Source organism: Euleptes europaea, chromosome 5 (genome assembly GCF_029931775.1).
Source record: "Euleptes europaea isolate rEulEur1 chromosome 5, rEulEur1.hap1, whole genome shotgun sequence".
Classification (NCBI taxonomy): domain Eukaryota; kingdom Metazoa; phylum Chordata; class Lepidosauria; order Squamata; family Sphaerodactylidae; genus Euleptes; species Euleptes europaea.
Window position 1 is genome coordinate 88550881 of NC_079316.1, and position 19088 is coordinate 88569968.

Genomic DNA, 19088 nt, shown 5'->3' on the forward strand with positions numbered 1-19088 from the left:
TGGATGGATGCTGCAGCCTTAATTCAGAGGCGCATAGCCATAACCCAGATAACACACGTAAAAGGGCATCAAAAAGATGACTCTGCCACTGCCTACTGGAATAATGCAGCAGACCAGGAAGCAAAAGCAGCAGCCGCTTATGACAAACCCTCCCCACCCCACTACATCAATGAGATCAGATCAGTAACTACCCGAAGGGCTGCTGCCCAAATGAAAACCTCAGAAGTCTTAGACTTGGCCACAATGCAAAGTTCAGACCAGACTATTCAAGAGCTGGCCCGAGCAGGCAAAGATACCACAGGCAGATTCTCCATCCAAGAGAAAGACTCGATAATCTGGGCAGTAGACTCAGAGGGCGAGTTCCATTGGATTGTGCCCACTGATGTCAGAGGGGATCTTATTCAGTTTGTCCATGAACAGGGGCACCGGGGCAAAGAGCACACGCTCTCCCGGGTCCAGGAAGTTGGGTGGTGGCCACACATGCGCCAGGAAGTAGCTCAGTGGGTAGACAACTGTCTCTCCTGCGCTATGGTGAATGCGGACTCATCCGGCCCCAAAGCCCCCCTCCAGCACCAAAGAGTTAAAGGTCCCTGGGCACAAATCCAAATCGATTTTATCGGTCCTCTCCCAACCACTACCAGAGGAAATAAGCACTGCCTGACTGTCATAGATCCGTTCAGCAAGTGGGTCGAGGCTTTTCCATGTAAAAGGAACGATGCAGCCACCACAGCCCGCCTTTTATTTAATAATATTTTTAGCCGCTTTGGAATATGCGCAGTAGACAGCGACCTCGGGACACATTTCACTGGGCAGATCACCCAGGAGCTGTGCAAGGCGCTGGGCATAAAACAGAAATTCCACATCGCTGGCCACCCCCAGTCAGCGGGGACCATTGAAAGGACAAACCGAACCCTCAAGGAGGCACTTCGCAAAATGGTGAAGTCCTCAGGGAGAGATTGGGACGAGAAACTTCCTATCATACTAATGGCCCTCAGAGGCACCGTTGCCACCCACGGCTATACTCCCCATATGGTTATGACAGGCAGGAAAATGCGCCTCCCTGAATCCCTCTGGATTGACTCACAGCTACCCAATGACATGGAGACTGTAGTTATTAACGAGGAATGGGTCCGCAGCCTGGTCAAAACCATCTCAGAAGTACACCTTCAAGTGGCACGGAACCTAGGAGTCACCCAGCAAAAGATAGACAAAAAGCTAGGCTGGGTCAAAAACCCCCAACAGTGGGAAGAAGGACAGTTGGTCCTTTACAGAAAATTTTCCAAAGACGGACATCCCCTGTCCGTTAAATGGCAGGGACCTGTGTCCATCACTAAAAGAGTGAGCCCTGCCGTCTATCAGGTCGCCATCCCCCGACAGAAGGGAGACACCTGGTACAAATTCTTCCACTGCTCCCAGCTAAAGGAGTGGAAAGGCAAGCCGCCAGAAGTCCAGCCACAAATTCAACCAGCCGCGAGACCCCCCTCGCTGCCCCCAATCTCAGAAGTCAGAACTAAGCAGATCTCAGTCATGAGTATATCACACCTTCCAACAGTCTCTCTGGAAGGCACCTTCATGGAGATCTGAAACAGACTGTATATAGTTTCTATTAGTTTGCTTCTTCTGGGTTAAAAGCCCCAGAATAAGCAAGGAGGGGAAAGAGAAAGACAACCTCCTCACAAATTTTTCTGTTGAAACCCCCCCCCCCGCATATCCTGAATCCGATCCCTCTCTGTACTTGCAGGGTCCCCAAAATGGAATGGAAAATATGGATCAGGACCTTGTGCTTCCTCGTTACCCTGCAACTTAGCAATGGCCAATCTTTGCACAATGCAATTCGCAGCATATCGGGAAAACCGCACTGGACATGTAAGGGCACAAGAGAAGAACATGAGCCCATGGTCTGTGACATTCTTAAGAGTAGTTATACACGCACAGAATATCCCTACTTTTCCCCAAGTAACAGATTTAGAAGTTGCGAAGAACAATGGGATGAAACCCCAAACTTGATTCTCATGTGTATAGAAGTTAAGACCAGCGCTCAGGTCCTCATGTGCTATTCCCATGAAGACAGACAAATTCCACTGGTTGAAGCTACTTGCATTTGGAAACAAGAGGGAGACCCCAATCTCAAAGACTGGTCCCAAGTAACTCTACCACAACCTAAGCTCAAAACCCAGTGTAAAAAGAAAACTACCCCAAAGCCAGCGACCACCTCTGTCCGTACCCCCACTCCTCCTGTTGGGCTCCAGCTTGCGCAGTTTGCATGTTGTCGGCCGCAAGTTGGAAGGCAGGGGAACCCCTAAAAATTATTATCCTAATAGGCACCCGGACCAAAATGGAAGTGTCCACTAAATTAACCACCCCTACCGGGGAGGTCATCACAAACCAAGTGGGAAACTGGACAAATACCCCTTGGACAGTTAGCAACGAGGACTTGGCAAAGCAAGGACCTCCAGACTGGCTCATAAGGTCCACGGACCCCAAATGCCCCAGTCAAGCCCACTCTATCAGGTTTCACCACCTGGGAGTGATAGAAATCCGTTTGACTCATTCAGTGGGTCAATATCACTTAGAAGTGGAAGCAGGGGATTCCTTTAATTTAACATTTGACCCCCTAATTTCGGACCCACAAAAACTCATGGACAATTTTACTAAAGTCGCTGGCTCCCATGTGATCAAAACAGATATAAGGGAAACCGTTCTGATCCAGCCCCAAATGTCTCTAAAGGAGATCCGAGTTCAGCTCTCGGGTCTCAACACCACGAATAGATTACCCCAATGCGCCCCCTATCTAAAACCGGGCCAGGAAGGATGGAAAGCTTGGCTCAGGTTGTGGACAGACGCCTCTCCCTCTCCCAACAGAAGGAAAAGAGCAGCAGCCGATTGGATTGCCCCCGCAGCGGGAGGAGCAGCCCTTATAGATGCGGCAAATATAGAGGTCCTGGCTAATAAGTTTGCTTATGCTACAGCCACGATCTCAGACCTAGGCAAGCCCATCTCCAACTCCATGCAATCCATGTCTGAAGTACAGCACTCCATCAGTGAAATCTTAGTGAATTGGGAAAGCCAAATTGAAAGAGACTTTGCTCTCCTTTTAAAAGGGACCCAGTCTCTACAAGCCAATCTGTCCATTGCCATAGCTTGTACCCAAGCCCATAGTTTAAACACGGCCGTGGCCATGGGAATAATTAAAGAAGCTTCAGCGGGGCACCTCCCCCTGGAAATCAGACACCTCATAGCCCCAAAACTAACAGCCACCGAGCTGCAGTTAGAATCATGGTGGACCTTAATGAATTCCACCTTCCACCCCCAATCTCAGGAACTTTTACTGTATTTATTAACGGCTAGCAGCCGAGAATCTTTTCCCATTTTTCCTATCGTTCCCCTAGGCTTGCAAGCAGGAGAGTCAGACGTGCTCTACGCTAACAACCCCTCCCACTGGGCACGACTCTCCTCTCAAGGCATAATTTTTCTGAATACCAAGGGTTGTGTTCACAGAGACCGCCTCGGTTTCATTTGTGAGGACTATGCGTTAGAACCTCACCACCCCTGTTTAACCCCCCAAATAGATCAGGTCAGCATCTGTAAATATGACCTGAAGCAGGAGAATGGATCTGCGCTGGTATATCTGAGGAAAGGATGTGCCTGTGTAAGATCCCCCTGCCCTTTTCTCATCCTGAATTCCTTTTTATTACAACCAATGCTCCCGTTTATGAACAGATGCTTTTGCAACCTCACATCTGTACAGGGGTGTGATTTCCAGTACACCATCCCTGTATGGACCCGAGAAGAAATGATTTTGTCCCCAGAACTCTTCACCTACATTCAACCCCTCTTTTTAGGGATGGGCTTAGAAGCCATAAGTCAGCTGTTTAAACATCCCAAACTCCATTCAACCCTCCAGAAAATAAAGCAGTCCGGAGACACCAGCTCTCTAGTCGTCTCCCATAATAACAAGGAGATTGCAGATATCTCTGCCAAAATAAAGAAAGCAGGAGAGCACTCATGGTGGGAAACCCTTTTGGGATGGAGCCCCTCCGCCACCGGATTTTTGAATTTGATTCTCCACCCCATAGTTGTGATCCTGGCAGCACAAGCCTGCTTAACTGTGCTGATTATTTTTCTTGGGTGCTGGGTAAAACGGCAGCTCAGCAAGCTGAAGATTGTCAATCGCACCACCCAACTAGCATATAAGCCGCTCTAAAAGAAAGGGAGGAGGGGAGGAGATGGAACCCTCCCTTTCTCCACTCCCCCCCCTCTCTCTTCTCTCTCTCTCTGGCTCGTCTAGCAATTTTATTATTATTATTGTGGCAAGTAAAAGTGTGTAACACAGATATGCCACTCAAATGGAAAAGGTGATGAATTAAGTTTTAAAGGTTTTAATTTTGCAAAGGTGTAAATATGAATGATTGTAATGCCTAGTGCTAAGTGCAGAGGCCTCCCCACCTCCGGAGGTCTGCCACGATCAATACAGGCTGCGCGCGCATATTGTTGTATGCATTATGTGTATTTTTATGAATTGTTCTTAAGGTCAGACAGCCCCCACCCCCCAAAAAAAAGGGGCCCCCCAGCATTCCAAAGCCCCCTCTAGTTGGGAAGGAGGGAACACTCCCCCTTCCATGAATTCAATATTTATTCTTTAACATCCAAAGTGGGGTTGTTATTGGCCAAACCCCGGGCACCAAAATTAAAAGGTTTTTTTTTTCCTTCTCTCCGGAATTGAGTCCGCTGGTGGCGCGTCCTCACACCCACCGTAAAGGCGGGAGCCTCGGTGCAACGACCGATTTCAGGCTGTTGAGGGACGCCCGTGCAGGGCGGGCATATTGATTGCCGGAGAGGAGGGCCTTGCTGCGGTGGGCGGGGGTGCGAACACTCGGGCCATCCTGGTTTTGGACGGCCCACCCACCAATGCAGGAAGGCCTCCACTGCCACCGCATGGTCTCCTAAAGACACCCGCCTTGAAATCACAGGGGCCCCCTCACACCGAAAAACAAACATTCCCCTGGAAAGCCAGCACCCTTCTCTGTGTCAAAAATCTGCCGCTGTCTCTTTAACGGACAGCACCTAGGCTGAATACCTGTCTGAACACCAGGAGCAGTCAGTTACCCATCAAGCCCCTGGACTCAAAAATTTGCATAAGCCGGACCCTTTGGTGCAGACCGAGTCTGCGCAGTTTTAGCATGAAGTCCCCTCGCCCCCTCCCCTTGGAGCATACCAAGTCAAGTATAGGAAATGTTGTTGTATATGCTGCTTTGTTTAGTTAGAATTCTATCTTTTACCAGTATGGGAGAGGTCTCCCCCCGAGAAGGCGATTCCGGCTCCTGTAGAATCGCCCTGTTAGGAAGAGACCTCAAGGTCCTGGTTACATAGTTAGCCCGCTCAGTGGGCTGACTATCCAAAACCAGAATGATCCGCGTGCAATCCAGAAGGCCCACCTGGGCCTAGTGGTAGAGGACCGCATTTACTGGTGGGTGTGGGGACATGCCACCAGGGAAAATTAGCTTAGAGCTAATGGATTGCGTCTCGGTCTAACTTGGTCCCCTAGCCCCGGTTACCTTCTGCAAACTGTGTCCAGCTAAACCTCTCATCTAGTATTTTTCTCATATGTATAAGAATAGGAAACCAGGAAAGGCCTTACAGACACCTGGATATAGAAATGTTATTGCAAAGGTTTTATTAGGAAATGTGTAAATGTATTGTGTACCATAATACCCTGCGCCTTATGCAAATGCCTCTCCTCCCCCAAAATCGCCTCCAACGTGATATCAGTAAAGCAAAGGTCCGCAGCTCGAAAGGCCGCGAGACTAGGAATGATTGACACCTCTCCCTTACGGAGAAATCCGAGAAAGGCCGGCCTTTGCCGATAGGACCGCATCCGGGCCCTTTTCCCTCCTCTGTTAAGTCTGTTCTTTGACCTTCATAGGCGGGCCTACCCTTTTCGGCTTGCCCCTTTGGAAAAATTGGCTGGGAACAGTCAGGAATTTGATGGCAGTTTCACTATGGTACTCGCGGGAATGGAACTGTCTGATCTGGCCTATGCCTTGGAAGCCAATGCCAGTTATTGTCGGGCCGGTTTTGGACCACCAGCCCACGGCCAGCACTAGGCCGGCTCGGTAAAGAGCAGGGGCTAGAAAGTCCTCCGGGTCCACGACAGCTGTAGACGCACCTAGCATGGCGACCGATTCAAAATTGCAAAAAGCCCATACTAGGAAGGTCAAAGACAGACCTAATCCCCCGCACATGCCCCTACAGGTCTCCAAACGGAGCACCCGGTGTGTAGCCGCGCTAGGGGCCCCCACAGGTGCCCCTACCCAACATGCCAGCATGCCCGCCATTTGCATACGACCGCCCCTCCAACCCTAAGGCTCTAGTTATGCATATATGTTTTACTGCGTGTGTTGTGTATATATTTTGTTTGATCTATCTTTTACCAAGAGTATTGAGGCCCTTCCCGAGGAAGCGATTCCAGCCTGACCAAATGGAATTGCTTCATTAGTCAGAGCCTCGACGGTTCGCCCGGCGGGATCATCCGGCCCGAAACCAGAATGGCGCGAGTGTAAGCCAGCAAGGTCACCTTTGGTGACCCGCCGGATAGGCGCCACCCCCGAGAGGTACCATAGTGAAGACCGCGCAAGCGCGAGTCTTCATGATTGATGGATGGCTATGGAAGGCGAGGGCATCCACTACAGTAGATCAACCCTAAAAGGATATAGTGGACACAAAACCAGTGCGTAGGAAGGGTCCCGGACAACTAGACCCCTTAATGACAGGCAGAGGTGCCAGAGTAAAATGGTATAGTAATCTTATTGTGCCCCTAGCATGGCCCTAGATCTAACCAGAATGCCTTGCAAGGCTGTATGTAAATCACCCCACGCCCCCTTAGTCAGGCCATCCCATACCAACCCCCGAGACAGGCGAGGCCCCGAAGAGTGCTACCGAAGAAGCACGAAGATAGCCGAGCCCAGCCGATTGCCAACGGAAGAGGCAAAGAAGATTTTTTTTTTAATTAGCTCCCCCCCCCCTCTCTCTACCATGGGGAGGAGCGAACTGGAAACCATTGTGTTTATGTGTACCTTCACCCTTCTACTAGGAGGGGAACGAGATTTTCCAGATCCTAAAACGAATGCTTGTAAACCAGCGGTATGTCTTTCTATCTTTGTCTATCTGTAACTTTAAAAAGGGTACAAAGTTTTTCCTTTTTACATCCGGCAGTTTTGCCTAAGGTTTTTTCTTTGTATCCTATGTATACTGTTATGACTCAATGTATATGTTTTCAGTTTGTTAGTTTAGCAATGTAAGCTTGAGTTTAGAAAACAATGTTTTATTTTGTACTGTAAGATGAACCGGATGCTTTGATACATGCAATGCATCCGCCCTGAAATATGCTTGCAAATTTAACAATGCACACTTCTTGAGAGGTTGTCCAACTTCACTAGGCGGCCCCGTTTTTAATCTAAGGTTTTAGTATAGGACAAATGGTTCCCAAACCTCCATTGGCCAATGCAACCCGACCCCGGTGTCTCCAATCAAGACTTCAATCAACACGTGTTAGGTGTGCCGCCATTTCAGACGTTGTCTTCAGGCGGCAAGGAGGGGAATTGATAGCATACGGGCCTGCCTAAATCTCCAGGACTGGACCTGGCAACCCGGTATGCAAGCGCACAGACTGCTTTCTAGCCGCACGCCTGCCTCAAACGCTACTGGGCAGTCGCGGCGCGGCTCATTTGAAACTGACACAGCTGCTCTTGCCAGCCCGGGCAACCAGCTACTAGGAACCAGATGCAAAGGGCTGTCTCTTGTGAACCTGAGAGGAGCCATGTTCCTGTGCATCTCTGTTTTAGAAGCAGCCATTTCGCAGAGAGCTGACAGCCACGTACCCAATGCGAGCTGCTCCCCCTCCCAACTTCCTCCGTTGCTCAATGAGTCGTTAGCAGTAATCCTGATATCCAGATGAGTCATCCCTCCTGTCCAGCTGCAGAGACCCCAGGACATTTGCACAGATCGCACCTATTGTTCCGGAATGTAAATCCCATCAGCAGAAAGATTCTTGACCATCTCGGGTTGTGAAAGCCATTGGAATTATAATAGATTTCCAAATTCTCACTACCCTGCCCCGGTAGACACAGCTTAATCCTTTTGTCCACCTTTTTGTCACCTGGGAACCTGGGAGGGGTCAAACCCCTCTTCCCGCCCCCAGAAAACAGTATATTTAGGATACCCCTGGCCCATTCATCTCACCTTAGGTCTTTCCTGGCACCTTTGCCGTTACTCTGTTGGTTTGGTCTGCGCAGCCTTACCACGCTCCCTCCCGCCTTGCTGGTCAAGCCCACGGGAACCCCTACCCCCATCTCGGTCTTCCTTTTCAATCTGTTTATAGTCTACGTGAGTTGGACAACACCTCATCCAGATAAGGTAAATATATTGGGTCAGCGATATCCTGCCAAATTGGCAAATTTATCTGTACTACTGCCTTTATTTACTAGCTTCTTGTATGCTTGTAATGCACCATTTGAATGCGTGAATACATAAACACTGTTTAATTTGGAACTCCTATTCAAACGTCTCATTAAACGGATTCTGGTATAGTTGAGTGCGAGATCGCTATAAAAATACATAGTTACCGATTGCTCAGCTAATTTCCCCATATAAAGGAGCAATTCGGCTAACAAGTTCTTCCTTCCTTCCCCACTGCCTCCTCTGCCTGCCCGGCTCTCCCCTAGCACCCTCTCTGCCACCTAGTGTTGCCAGGTACTTTCAATGGGAAACTGGGAGCGTGGGGATATGGGGGGTAGCCATTGGCAGCTGCGTGGCATAACTTCTTGGGAAAGCTCAGTGATGAAGTCACGCCTCTCTCGGAATCACTGGAAACTACATGCTTTACTGTAGAGCTTCTGGCGATTCCTAGGGAGGTGTAATTTCATTTCTGGGTTTTCCCTAGAAGTGATGTCATGCTTTTTGGCCCAGCAGCCATTTTCAGAACAAAATTTCCTCCACTCTGAGTGGTGGCAGTAAACGGGGCAGAGGACCCCCCCCCCCCCCGTCTCCACTGGGAAGGCAACCCTGCTGCCACCATTGCCTATCCCCCCTGTTATCTCGAATGTTGCAGTGGTTCCTTCTTCTGGAGAACCTGGAAGCGGTGCCCTCAGCTGCGTGTGCTGGTTTTGACCATTTTGCTGATGGGGTTGCCAAGTTAACTTTTTTAAAGTTTTAAAAATTCCAGTATTCTTTTTCATGTTTGGATTTGTGTGCGAATCTAGGGTCTACCCCAAGTTTTTACAAACATTCCCATAGAACAAGGGTCCCCAGTGTGGTGTCTGTGGGGCACCAGGGAAGCTAAGGACACCTTTCCTGGCACACACCAGGAAACCCTACATGGCTTCTGATTGGCCATTGAGGATCTGATTGGCTGTGCAGATTTTTCAAAAGTTGCTTCAGCAGCAGCTGTCACCACAGCATAATCTTCACTGAATATAAACTGTGTATATGCAAGAAAATATTTTAAAATAATATGTTCATTTAAAAATCCTTTCTGTTAAACAGAGCTTATGCCTGAAATGGTAGTGTTGCTATTAAGAGTTATGCATGACCTCACTCCTTGACATATTGTGTTTGGCTCCTTCTTTTGTGGCAGGCATTTTATAGTTGCATTCACCACCCTGTGTCAGAATGTCAAATGTGCCAATAGGCTCAAAAAGGTTAGGGACCCCTGTCCTAATCTGTACCTGGCACCAGGGTGTGGGATTTTTACCAACACATAACAGTTGATGTTAGTACATAAAATGACCAAAATCTGACCAGATGCATTTCGGCCTTTTATTCTGTGTGGCTTTATGTTAAAATATACAAGGTATGAGCCATGTTTTAAAGGGGGTTTATTGTGCAGGGGGTTGGACTAAATGACCCTGGTGACCCCTCTCAATTCTATGAGTCCCTAGTGTCCACCCCCAAATCTCCAGGAATTTCCCTACTCAGAGTTGGCAACTTAAACTAGTACTTAGTACAATTCAACCACTTAGTAGGAGATTGGGAAAATTAGCTCATGTCAGCTGAAGATATTTATATATAAAAAAGCCCTCCAAAAGATATGGAGGTGGGATTTTTTTATCTGCACTCCATGAGCTGGGTTCAGAATTAGTTATATAATGATTCTGCTTGGGAATGTGCTATCAGTTCCAGACAGAAGTCCTAGTGTTCTTGGAGATGATTGTAGAAGTTTTGCCTTCTCTATAGAAGGAGTCTAACGGTGCTAATGGCTTTGAATGTTTCCAGTTGAATTTAAGTGTCCGTGAACAAATTTCCTCATGGGAATTTGAAATGAGAGGAGGCACTAGATGGCTCACCTTGTCTTTGTGTTGTATCTCAGAGTGCATGCAGAAGCAGCGTCATCAGTGAAACATGATATACGAGCAGAACCTGGCGAGAAGGCAAAGAACAGAGAAGATCCAGCGAATCAAGATTGTGACGACAGGCAGGCCGTAGAATCAAGTGACGAGGATGCTCAGGGAGAAGGGAAGAAGAAGAAACGTTCTGGATTTCGGGACCGTAAAGTATGTATCTTGGTCGCTGTGGAATATTCTTTGTTAAACTACAGCAGTTTAAACAGCCAAAGGATACTTCGATAGTTGAAATGGGTTTTACAAGTGCAAGCTGTGTATATCCTTCTAAGTGCAGCTCTTCTCTCTTGCATGTCCCTTCTCAAAACCCTCTTAAGGAAGACATGAATAGGAAGCTGTGTCCTGTGGTAGATGTGTCTTCAATTGTTTCCACCATCTCAGAGCAATAGAAAACAATGGTGAGGATCCAAAAGATGGCTTGTGAACTGGTGACAGATTTATTCATAGAATCATAGAGTTGGAAGGGACCACCAGAGTCATCTAGTCCAACCCCCTGCACAGTGCAGGGAATTCACAACTACCTCTCCCACACCCCCTGTGACCCCTGCTCCATGCCCAGAATATGACCAAGATACCCTTCTTCTCATGATCTGCCTAAGGTCATGGACTCAGCACTGCTGACAGATGGCCATCTAGCCTCTGTTTAAAAACCTCCAGGGAAGGAGAGCTTACCACCTCCCAAGAAAGCCTGTTCCACTGAGGAACCGCTCTAACTGTTAGAAAATTATTCCTGATGTCTAGACGGAAACCCTTTGGATTTAATTTCAACCCATTGGTTCTGGTCCAACCTTCTGGGGCAACAGAAAACAACTCAGCACCATCCTCTATATGACAGCCCTTCAAGTACTTAAAGATGGTTATCATATCACCTCTCAGTCTTCTCCTCTTCAGGCTAAAATTGTGGCTTACAATTTACTTAACTAAAACATACGATCCATAAAACCCCTTTCTCACACACAAAATAGCTCAATTCCCAAAAACTGTCACAAATAAAACAGCCTAACAGTGCTTTTTAAACTCCTCCATGGAGATTCCCCACACACAAAGATGTCTTTAGGGGGCTTCTTTAATAATAAAGCTGGAGCCATTGTAACAAAGGAATGGGCTCTGTAAGTTGCCAAGTGGGCAACCTTGGGTGGGGGAACTGTCCAAAGGTGGTGATCAGAAGAGCATGGTTGGTAGATGAGGACATGGAGGTCTCAGGCTGTGAAGGGCTTCAGTGGTTATAACCAGAGTCTTGAATTGAACTTGGAAACAAACTGGCAACCAGCACAGTTGTTTTAAAATAAGAAAGTGATGTTCCTGCTGGACAGCTCCAATTGTAACCATTCTTCTGCATTCAGAACCTGTTGAGCTTTCTGTTTTGCCTTCAAGGATAGCCTCGTGTAGTATGATTTATGGTCATCCAACCACACGTTTGTAAAAGATTGGATCAGTGTGGCCAGGTCAACTGAGCTGAAAAATGGGGGAAGGGGGAGTTGGTGAATAAAATACAGCTGATAGAAGGCTCTTTTGGCTACTATACCAACCTGCTTTTCAAACAATACCCCAGGTTCTTAACCTGATCTGCAAAAGCTATCTCCCCTTTGTTCAGTTTTTACTTGAAGAATAGTGGTTTCTCATGCTGTATCCCATAATACTTTTGAAACTACTCTTAGGTTCAAGAGAGTCCTGCCATGTCGGTGGGTGAGCTGTGCTACTGTTGGACGAGCACAAATTGAAAGCTGCTTGAGCATACACTATTGATTTTGTGGGCTTTTTTGGGTCCTAGTCAATATGTATGCTCTTGTCTAGGCAGGGAAGCTTCTTGTTCGGGCAATCTCCATAGGCTAATAAATTTATATGCAGAGCAATCTACTGCAAACCGTTTTATAATTGACCGAATTAAAAAGGCAGGTGTGGGCAGATGAGCTCTGTTTAAGCTTTCAGGCTTGGAAGCCAGTCGTGTCTTGGTACCATTAAAGAAGGCAATTAAAAACAGCCTAGTAAATCAGGGCCGACACACAAGCCATGCTGGAGTGAGAACTGGTATAAAAGGAAACAAGAATATAATAGTGCTTTGTCAGATAAATCCTTGTACATGTCTAGCTGAGGAGAAGAGTATTTGTTTGCTGAACAATGCTCGAGCCAGGGCCAGATCTACATTTTTTTTGAAGGGGGGAAAGAGGACAAAATAACACCCCCCATATATTATATACATATTTTTCTTTATGCATACATATATAATCCACGTATATAATATACATATATAATCAACAACTATTTTAACCGTAGGAATAACTTACATGATTTCTGTGTTCCTCACCTACTTCTGGGTATGAAAGTGTAGAAGATACCCGTATGCTGATCTTGGAGATTATGTGGGTTGTTTCTTTTACAGAAAATCAGAGAAGTGTAACTGAATCAGCTCTGGTGCTGACTAGAGTTGCTACCAAGCTTTTGCTGAATGTGAAATTTCAAAAGAGACCTGCTCAGATTCCTAAAGGGTTGGTGTGTTGTGGCAGCAAAATAAACAGGAATCTTGGGGTGTCCTAAAGACAAAAAGATTTTTTTTTCATAGACAAGAACCCACTTGCATCTGGGGAAATGGCTTTGTCTAGTCCATGAAAGCTTATGCTAGATTATAAAATGCTCTTTAGTCCTGCTCAAGAATAACTTTTGCAGAATTAAAAAAACAAAAAAGAGGAAGAGTTTTTACTTGGAAAATTTCTTACATCAATTTGCCACTAAATTTGTATAATATGGATTTTAAAGGTACACGTACTTGGGGCAAAACCTGCAAGGAATTTTGGTGAATGAAATACATATTGTACTTTCATTGTTCAAAGTGTTTTGCCTGCAATATCACAGAAATCTTCACAACAGCCTTGTAAGGCAGACCAGTATTATTCCCATACTGCAAACACAGAGACAATGGCTTGCCTGGGTTTGAGGCAGAAATGAGATTTGAACTGGCCACCTCCTGGAACACAGCTCATTCTCGTAACTTCTTTGCTCAATTAACTCCCATTTTCTTTAACTCCCATAAGAATGGCCATATATGATTCCTCCTAAAATTAACAAAAATGACAAAATCCTGCCTTATGTTCGTTTGTGGGGGAGAATTCTTTCTCTTACCCTCAAGAAGGAAAAATAATGCTCTGCATCTAGTGATTTGAAAATGGAGCGTTGCAAAGAAGTAAGGATGATTTAATTTTATCCCAGTTTTACTGTTGGCAGTTTATAAGTGATAGCTGTTAATGATGTGCTTATTGGCCTTAAAAAATGTCTTTTCTCAGGCATTCAGAATTACCTCGACATAATTCGAATCCTGTCATTTTATTAAAATCAATTTCCTTATCTTCTGGAGCATGAATTTTGCTTTGTTCAGAGTTCTATAATTAAGGCCTGCAACTTTGCTTTATTTTGAAGAATTAACTTCTGTGAACATTGTACAGTTTTTATACAGAAAATGTATACAAAATACAAACAGATCTACACAACTGGAAGGGAAAAGTGGAGGACCAAAATTGTTGCCAAAAACTAACATTTAAATAGAAATGTTATAGGTAATGTTTGTTCATTCCCAGTTTGTGTTCACTATGAAGTTTGGGGTAGGTTAATACTGCAAAGCTTGCTCTCAAATTAAGCAAACAAACAAAAAACCCAACAATAACCAACAACATAGGATCCATATGGCTTATTGAGATTAAATACTGTGTGGACTTCTTAATCATTTGACGTTGACTTGTGTATTTCAAATAATCTTTTAATTTGGGCAAGGAAGCTCTCTGACTTTCAAGCAAAAATGATGAGTTGCAAAAAATCCCAAACTTATTCCCACTGGGCCATTGGTTGCACTTTTAAGAGCAACCCTAGAATGGTTTACTGGAGCTGGTAATAGTTCACAGCTGCAGAACAGAAAATCCCATTTCTGTTTTGCAAATTTATATTGCCTCATATTCTTTTCTTTTCTCAGAACACCCCCCCTTTTTGGTGGTCATTATTGCTGGGGGGGGGGTCTGTTGCCATCCAGGCTCACCTCTCTTCCTCTCACTCTCCCTGGACGAGGCTGCCCCAGGGATGCTCTGGCTCGCCCCCCCACCACTATTCACTGCCAGGGAGGGACCCGGGTATGCAACTGCTGGCTGGAAGAGCAAGGAGGCGGCAGGGCTAGCGATGCGCCTTCCTCTTTACCTGGTTTGCCCAATTGTAGTGTGCGAAGGCTGCCTGGCCCCCGGAGCTGCCTCCTCCTTGCCTCCCTTCCAACTGACCCTGGAAGAAAGTCTGGTGTGCGGCGTGAATGCTATGTATGGGGCGCTGCACCCCATATATGGCGTTCAGGTTGGGCACGGACTTTCCTCCAGGGTCAGTGGAAGGGGAGGAAGAGGAGGCTCCGGGGGCCGTGCAGCCATTGTGCACTCAGCAGCCTAGTGGGCCGTTGCCCTTTCTCTGCCTGCCTAAGGCAGAGCCCTCCCTCCCGCTTGGCCCTTAGGCTGCTCCCCCCTGAAATTTACTTGCCTGCCCCACCGCAGCTTCCCCTGGAACTACCTGCCCCATCCTGAGCTCTGCTCTCCTCCCTTCCAACTGATCCCAGAGGAAAATCTGCCACCCGGCCCAAATGCAATACATGGGGCGCTGCAAATGCAGCATCCAGGTGGGCCGCCCCCCCCTCTCTGCCCGCTGCCTGGAGCAGCTGCTCCCCCCAGATCCAGCCCTGGCTCGAGCTCAATAAAAAGAGCACAAGTGATTAAGGGCTGAGTGTTTTAATGATTAATAAAGTGAAATGTCAATAGTATTAGTACTACTTTTTCCAAATGCTTATGCCTATCCCATGAGAAGTCTCTTCTGCAGTGTCTAGGAAAAAGTTACCAGATCTTGTAACATTACTGCACAGTGAGCATGAAGAGTGCTAAGGCTTCTGTATAGGTGCTGGTTGAAGAATCCCTCTATTTTTGTTATATTTTGGTATTTTCTCTGCAGTACCAGGACTCTTTGTTTCTGTTTCACCTAGACAAGACCGTTACGAGTTACTTGTTACACATACTTCTTTGATCTCATGTTTTCTAGGAACATGCAGTAAAGTGATAACTATTCGTAACTCAGTCTGGCTCAACCCTGTTCTTCAATCTGAATTAGAGAAACGGTGACTTCAGTAATATTAGAGAGCATTTGAATCTGTTGGCTCTTCTCGTACCTGGCTGTTTGGCTTGGAGGAAAATTAGTGACAAGAAAGTCTCTTGACAGATGTGTAAAGAAAGATCGCAGGTAGCTGTACTGGTTGAAATTGAATTCCAAAACCAAAAGTCACATCATACCTTTTATTAGGACTAACCAACATGGTGCAAATCAGAGTGCAAGCTTTTCAGTTCTCATTCTCCAGAACTGAAGAACTGAAGTGAAAAGAAGTATTTAAAAGCCAGGATCCTAAATGCTTTTTGGGAAAATTCTGAGCAGGTATGCAGATTGAACATGGTATTGGTGTCAGCTTTTCTGGGAAGAAGCAGACAAAGGAATTATCCCGCTGAAAAAAAAAGCAAAAAACAACAACAGTTGATCAAATGTCTCTTAACACCAGACAGGACACACAGATCCCTTAAAAGGCTGATGACAGTGAGAACAGGGTAGTCACTGCATTAACAGTACTGGAAATTAATTTTAGTTGGTGCACAAGGTAAATTTTCAGTGAAAACCAAACTGGGTAGTATTACCTTGTGCCGAGGAGAAACCGGTTCACTTTTCTCCAGTTGACAAATCCCTCCAGCAGCTGAGTTTAGGTATTCCCAAAGTAGAAAGAGATTGCAGGTAGCTGCATTGGTTCAAAGCCAAATACCAAAACAAAAACTGTGCAATACCTTTTATTAGGACTCACCAGAACAACACAAAACCATGTCAACTGTGTTGTGTCACTTCAGTGGGTCCTAATAAAAGGTATTACGTGGCTTTTGTTCTGGGATTTGGCTTTGGCCAATCAGTAGAGTTACACAGGTGCTGTCAGTGAAGAGGATTATGCAGATAGGTCTGTCTTTCCAACAAGTTGCTTATACCAGTCACCATTGTGGGAAGGGCTTTGATTTGATAAGCTCACTGGCTCCTGCGCTTCTTCTTGCTTGCGCCTGCTGCAGACACAGGGGGAAATGTTCTCCTTGCACATGTTGGCATATAGGAAAGCAGTGATGTAGAAGGCTGGGGGAGGGTGTCAAGAGAGTGTCCATCTCGGAGGAGTTTTCCAGCCTGAACTAGTTTCCTGCCTCTTGCAGGTGCAGAGTGCACACACCCCATTGCAGTTTTTCTCTCAAGGACAGGTTCCCAGGCAGGCTCACTTGGATCATGCGTTTCAACTGTGAATCTCATTTGGGAGGGGGCCATTTTCTCATTCCCTGGAAGGTTCCAAGATTGGTTGTGGAAGTCAGGAGGTTGGGGCCAGCTTTTTCCATAAGTGTAGCTAGTAAAAAGAGTAGTCTCTTATCCCTTTTCTCCTTCCTTGCTACCGGGAAGACACTTGTATTAAGCTCTGGAAACTTTATGCCTCAAGAACCAACTATGGTGTGTTAGGACTTCAGTAAACAGACATTGAGTTAGCTTGGTTGTTTCGCTATGCATCCTGCCATCACTGAACTGTATTCCTTGTTTTAATATCTTTTTCTATTTTTATCTAATACAGCTCTTTTTAGCTCTTTGCCAAATCCCAGGTGAGCTTGGTTGCCTTACCGCCCAGTGGCTAGCCTGCACTACAGAGGGGAAGCAAATGCACCCCTTCCCCAGCAATAGGAACCATCTTGCACGACATCTTAAACTGTATGCACTGTGTTCGGTAGGAGACAGACCAACCAGAGCCAAAACTGATCAGATGCAGTGTTGATAATGGGATCTAAAATCTCATTAATGTCCTTTAAAGCAGTTGCACCATTTCTCTGAGAAGAATCTCCCCCCCCCCCCCCAGCTGTTACTAGATCCCTTAGGGAGAAGGACAGGAAACCGCTTATAATGAAATCAGGTGATGACTTGTGTGCAAGAATCTGTTTTTAAACTAAAGTAGCGCACGAGTGGAGGAAATAAAACCCTGCCCACTCCCTCACTTTCACCCTGCTTTAATTGGCAAGTGTAAATGAATCTCCTGGAAGTACACCTGATTAGCCAGGCCCTAAATATGCTGAGGAAATTAAACCCGCCAAAGCTTTTTAAAGAATCTCCAGGTTTGGTTGAACCTCTTGATGTGTGCAGTTATCTCTTTGTCTTCAGCGGTTGATGTGAGACTCAGGTGGATTGCATCCTAGCTACAGATGAGTTGTATCAAATGGTACCGCTTCCAATTTTTCTCTTGAGGATAAAAACAAATGAAAGGAGGAGCACATAATGTAAGACCTAAATATATATAGAGATAATAAAAATGGGTTCAGTGTTGCAAGCTAGGATGAAAGGTTGATCCTACCTCAACTGATCTCAGTGATTAAAACTGAGCACTGTTGTAGCCAGGCAAACCCCAGACTGTAGCTATGGAGTCTTGTCTGTATCTCTGACATTTTATTTGGCTCCTTCCTGCTCTCTTGTACTCTTGCCTCTGTGTGATCTGTCAATCAAATATTATTCTGTATTGAAATAAAAACATGATGGTGGAAGGATATATTATTGCAAGCTCAGGATCTCTTATAAACCAATCTAGTATTGTTTGAGTTGAAATGGCAAAGTAAGTAGATGGTGGCAGTGTATTCGCTTGCTCTGTTTCAGCCTTGCTAATCCAGCAGAGGGGCCAAAGATTTCTTTACGTTGAAGTCTAACTGTTGCGCTTAGATTGGTGCTGAAACGAGCAGGCTGCTCTCTAGTGCACCACAGATCAAGGGTCCCCAACGCGGTGCCTGTGGGCACCATTGCGCCCGCCAAGTGTTTTTAGGAAGTGGGTGGGGCTAGGTAGGGCTTTTGCACAGCAAGAGTGTGCAAAATCAAATCACCAGTGGTCAATCAGAAACTGACCATTGGATATTTGATTGGCTGTACAGATTTTTTTTTAAAATGATGCTTTGGCATTACTGCCACCACAGCACAAGGATCTTCACTGTGTGAATTAAGTTAAGCTGTGGCAACCATTTTGTGGCTGGCTTTGCCTCCTGCGGCAGCCATTTTGTTGCTGCACCCACCAAGCTGTGTCAAAATTCCAAATGTGCCCACAGGCTCAAAAAGGTTGGGGACCCCTGCTTTAGATGTCTGATGACTGCTCTTTTAGTGATACAAGCATGAGCATGTTTGATGTTCTTCAGCCAAATTAGGCCATTTCAGATGTGGAACCATTATCTGTTCTGGTTTCTTCATTTTTAAAAAGGCCACCAAATCAAATTCCCTCAGAAGGAAAAGTCATACGCCCTCTAACATACAGCATATTAAGAAAGTATTCTTATTTCAGAAGCAGTGGACAAAGGTTTCTCTGTTGTATCAACATGAATATTGTTCACTATAAAGTCCTGAAAGGAAGGCCTTTGAAACTTGTCCTGCGTGGCGTACCGTAATCCAAATTATTGCCAAGTTTTGAACCTTCCAAGTCTATATATTCTTTTCTGTCACTGTTCGCTGATTTGTCTAAGCCTGTTTCTCTGATTTGTCATACCACGTATCTAGTTAAGATCAAAGTGGCCACGGTTGGGTCTAATGAGACCTCATCCAGAAGGCAAGGGTACTGTGGTGGCCGATCTTGTGGAGGTTGAAACACTGGCAGGGCCTGCC

General features: G+C 46.0%; 1 protein-coding gene across 1 annotated transcript in view; it reads left to right on the forward strand.

The window, feature by feature from the left end:
• MICU1 (mitochondrial calcium uptake 1) overlaps nt 1-19088 on the forward strand; it is a 161956-nt gene that overhangs the window by 24029 nt on the left and 118839 nt on the right. Inside the window, exon 2 of the mRNA XM_056849440.1 lies at nt 10364-10547. Coding sequence (XP_056705418.1) covers nt 10364-10547 — 184 coding nt within the window. The remainder of the gene's footprint in view (nt 1-10363; nt 10548-19088) is intronic.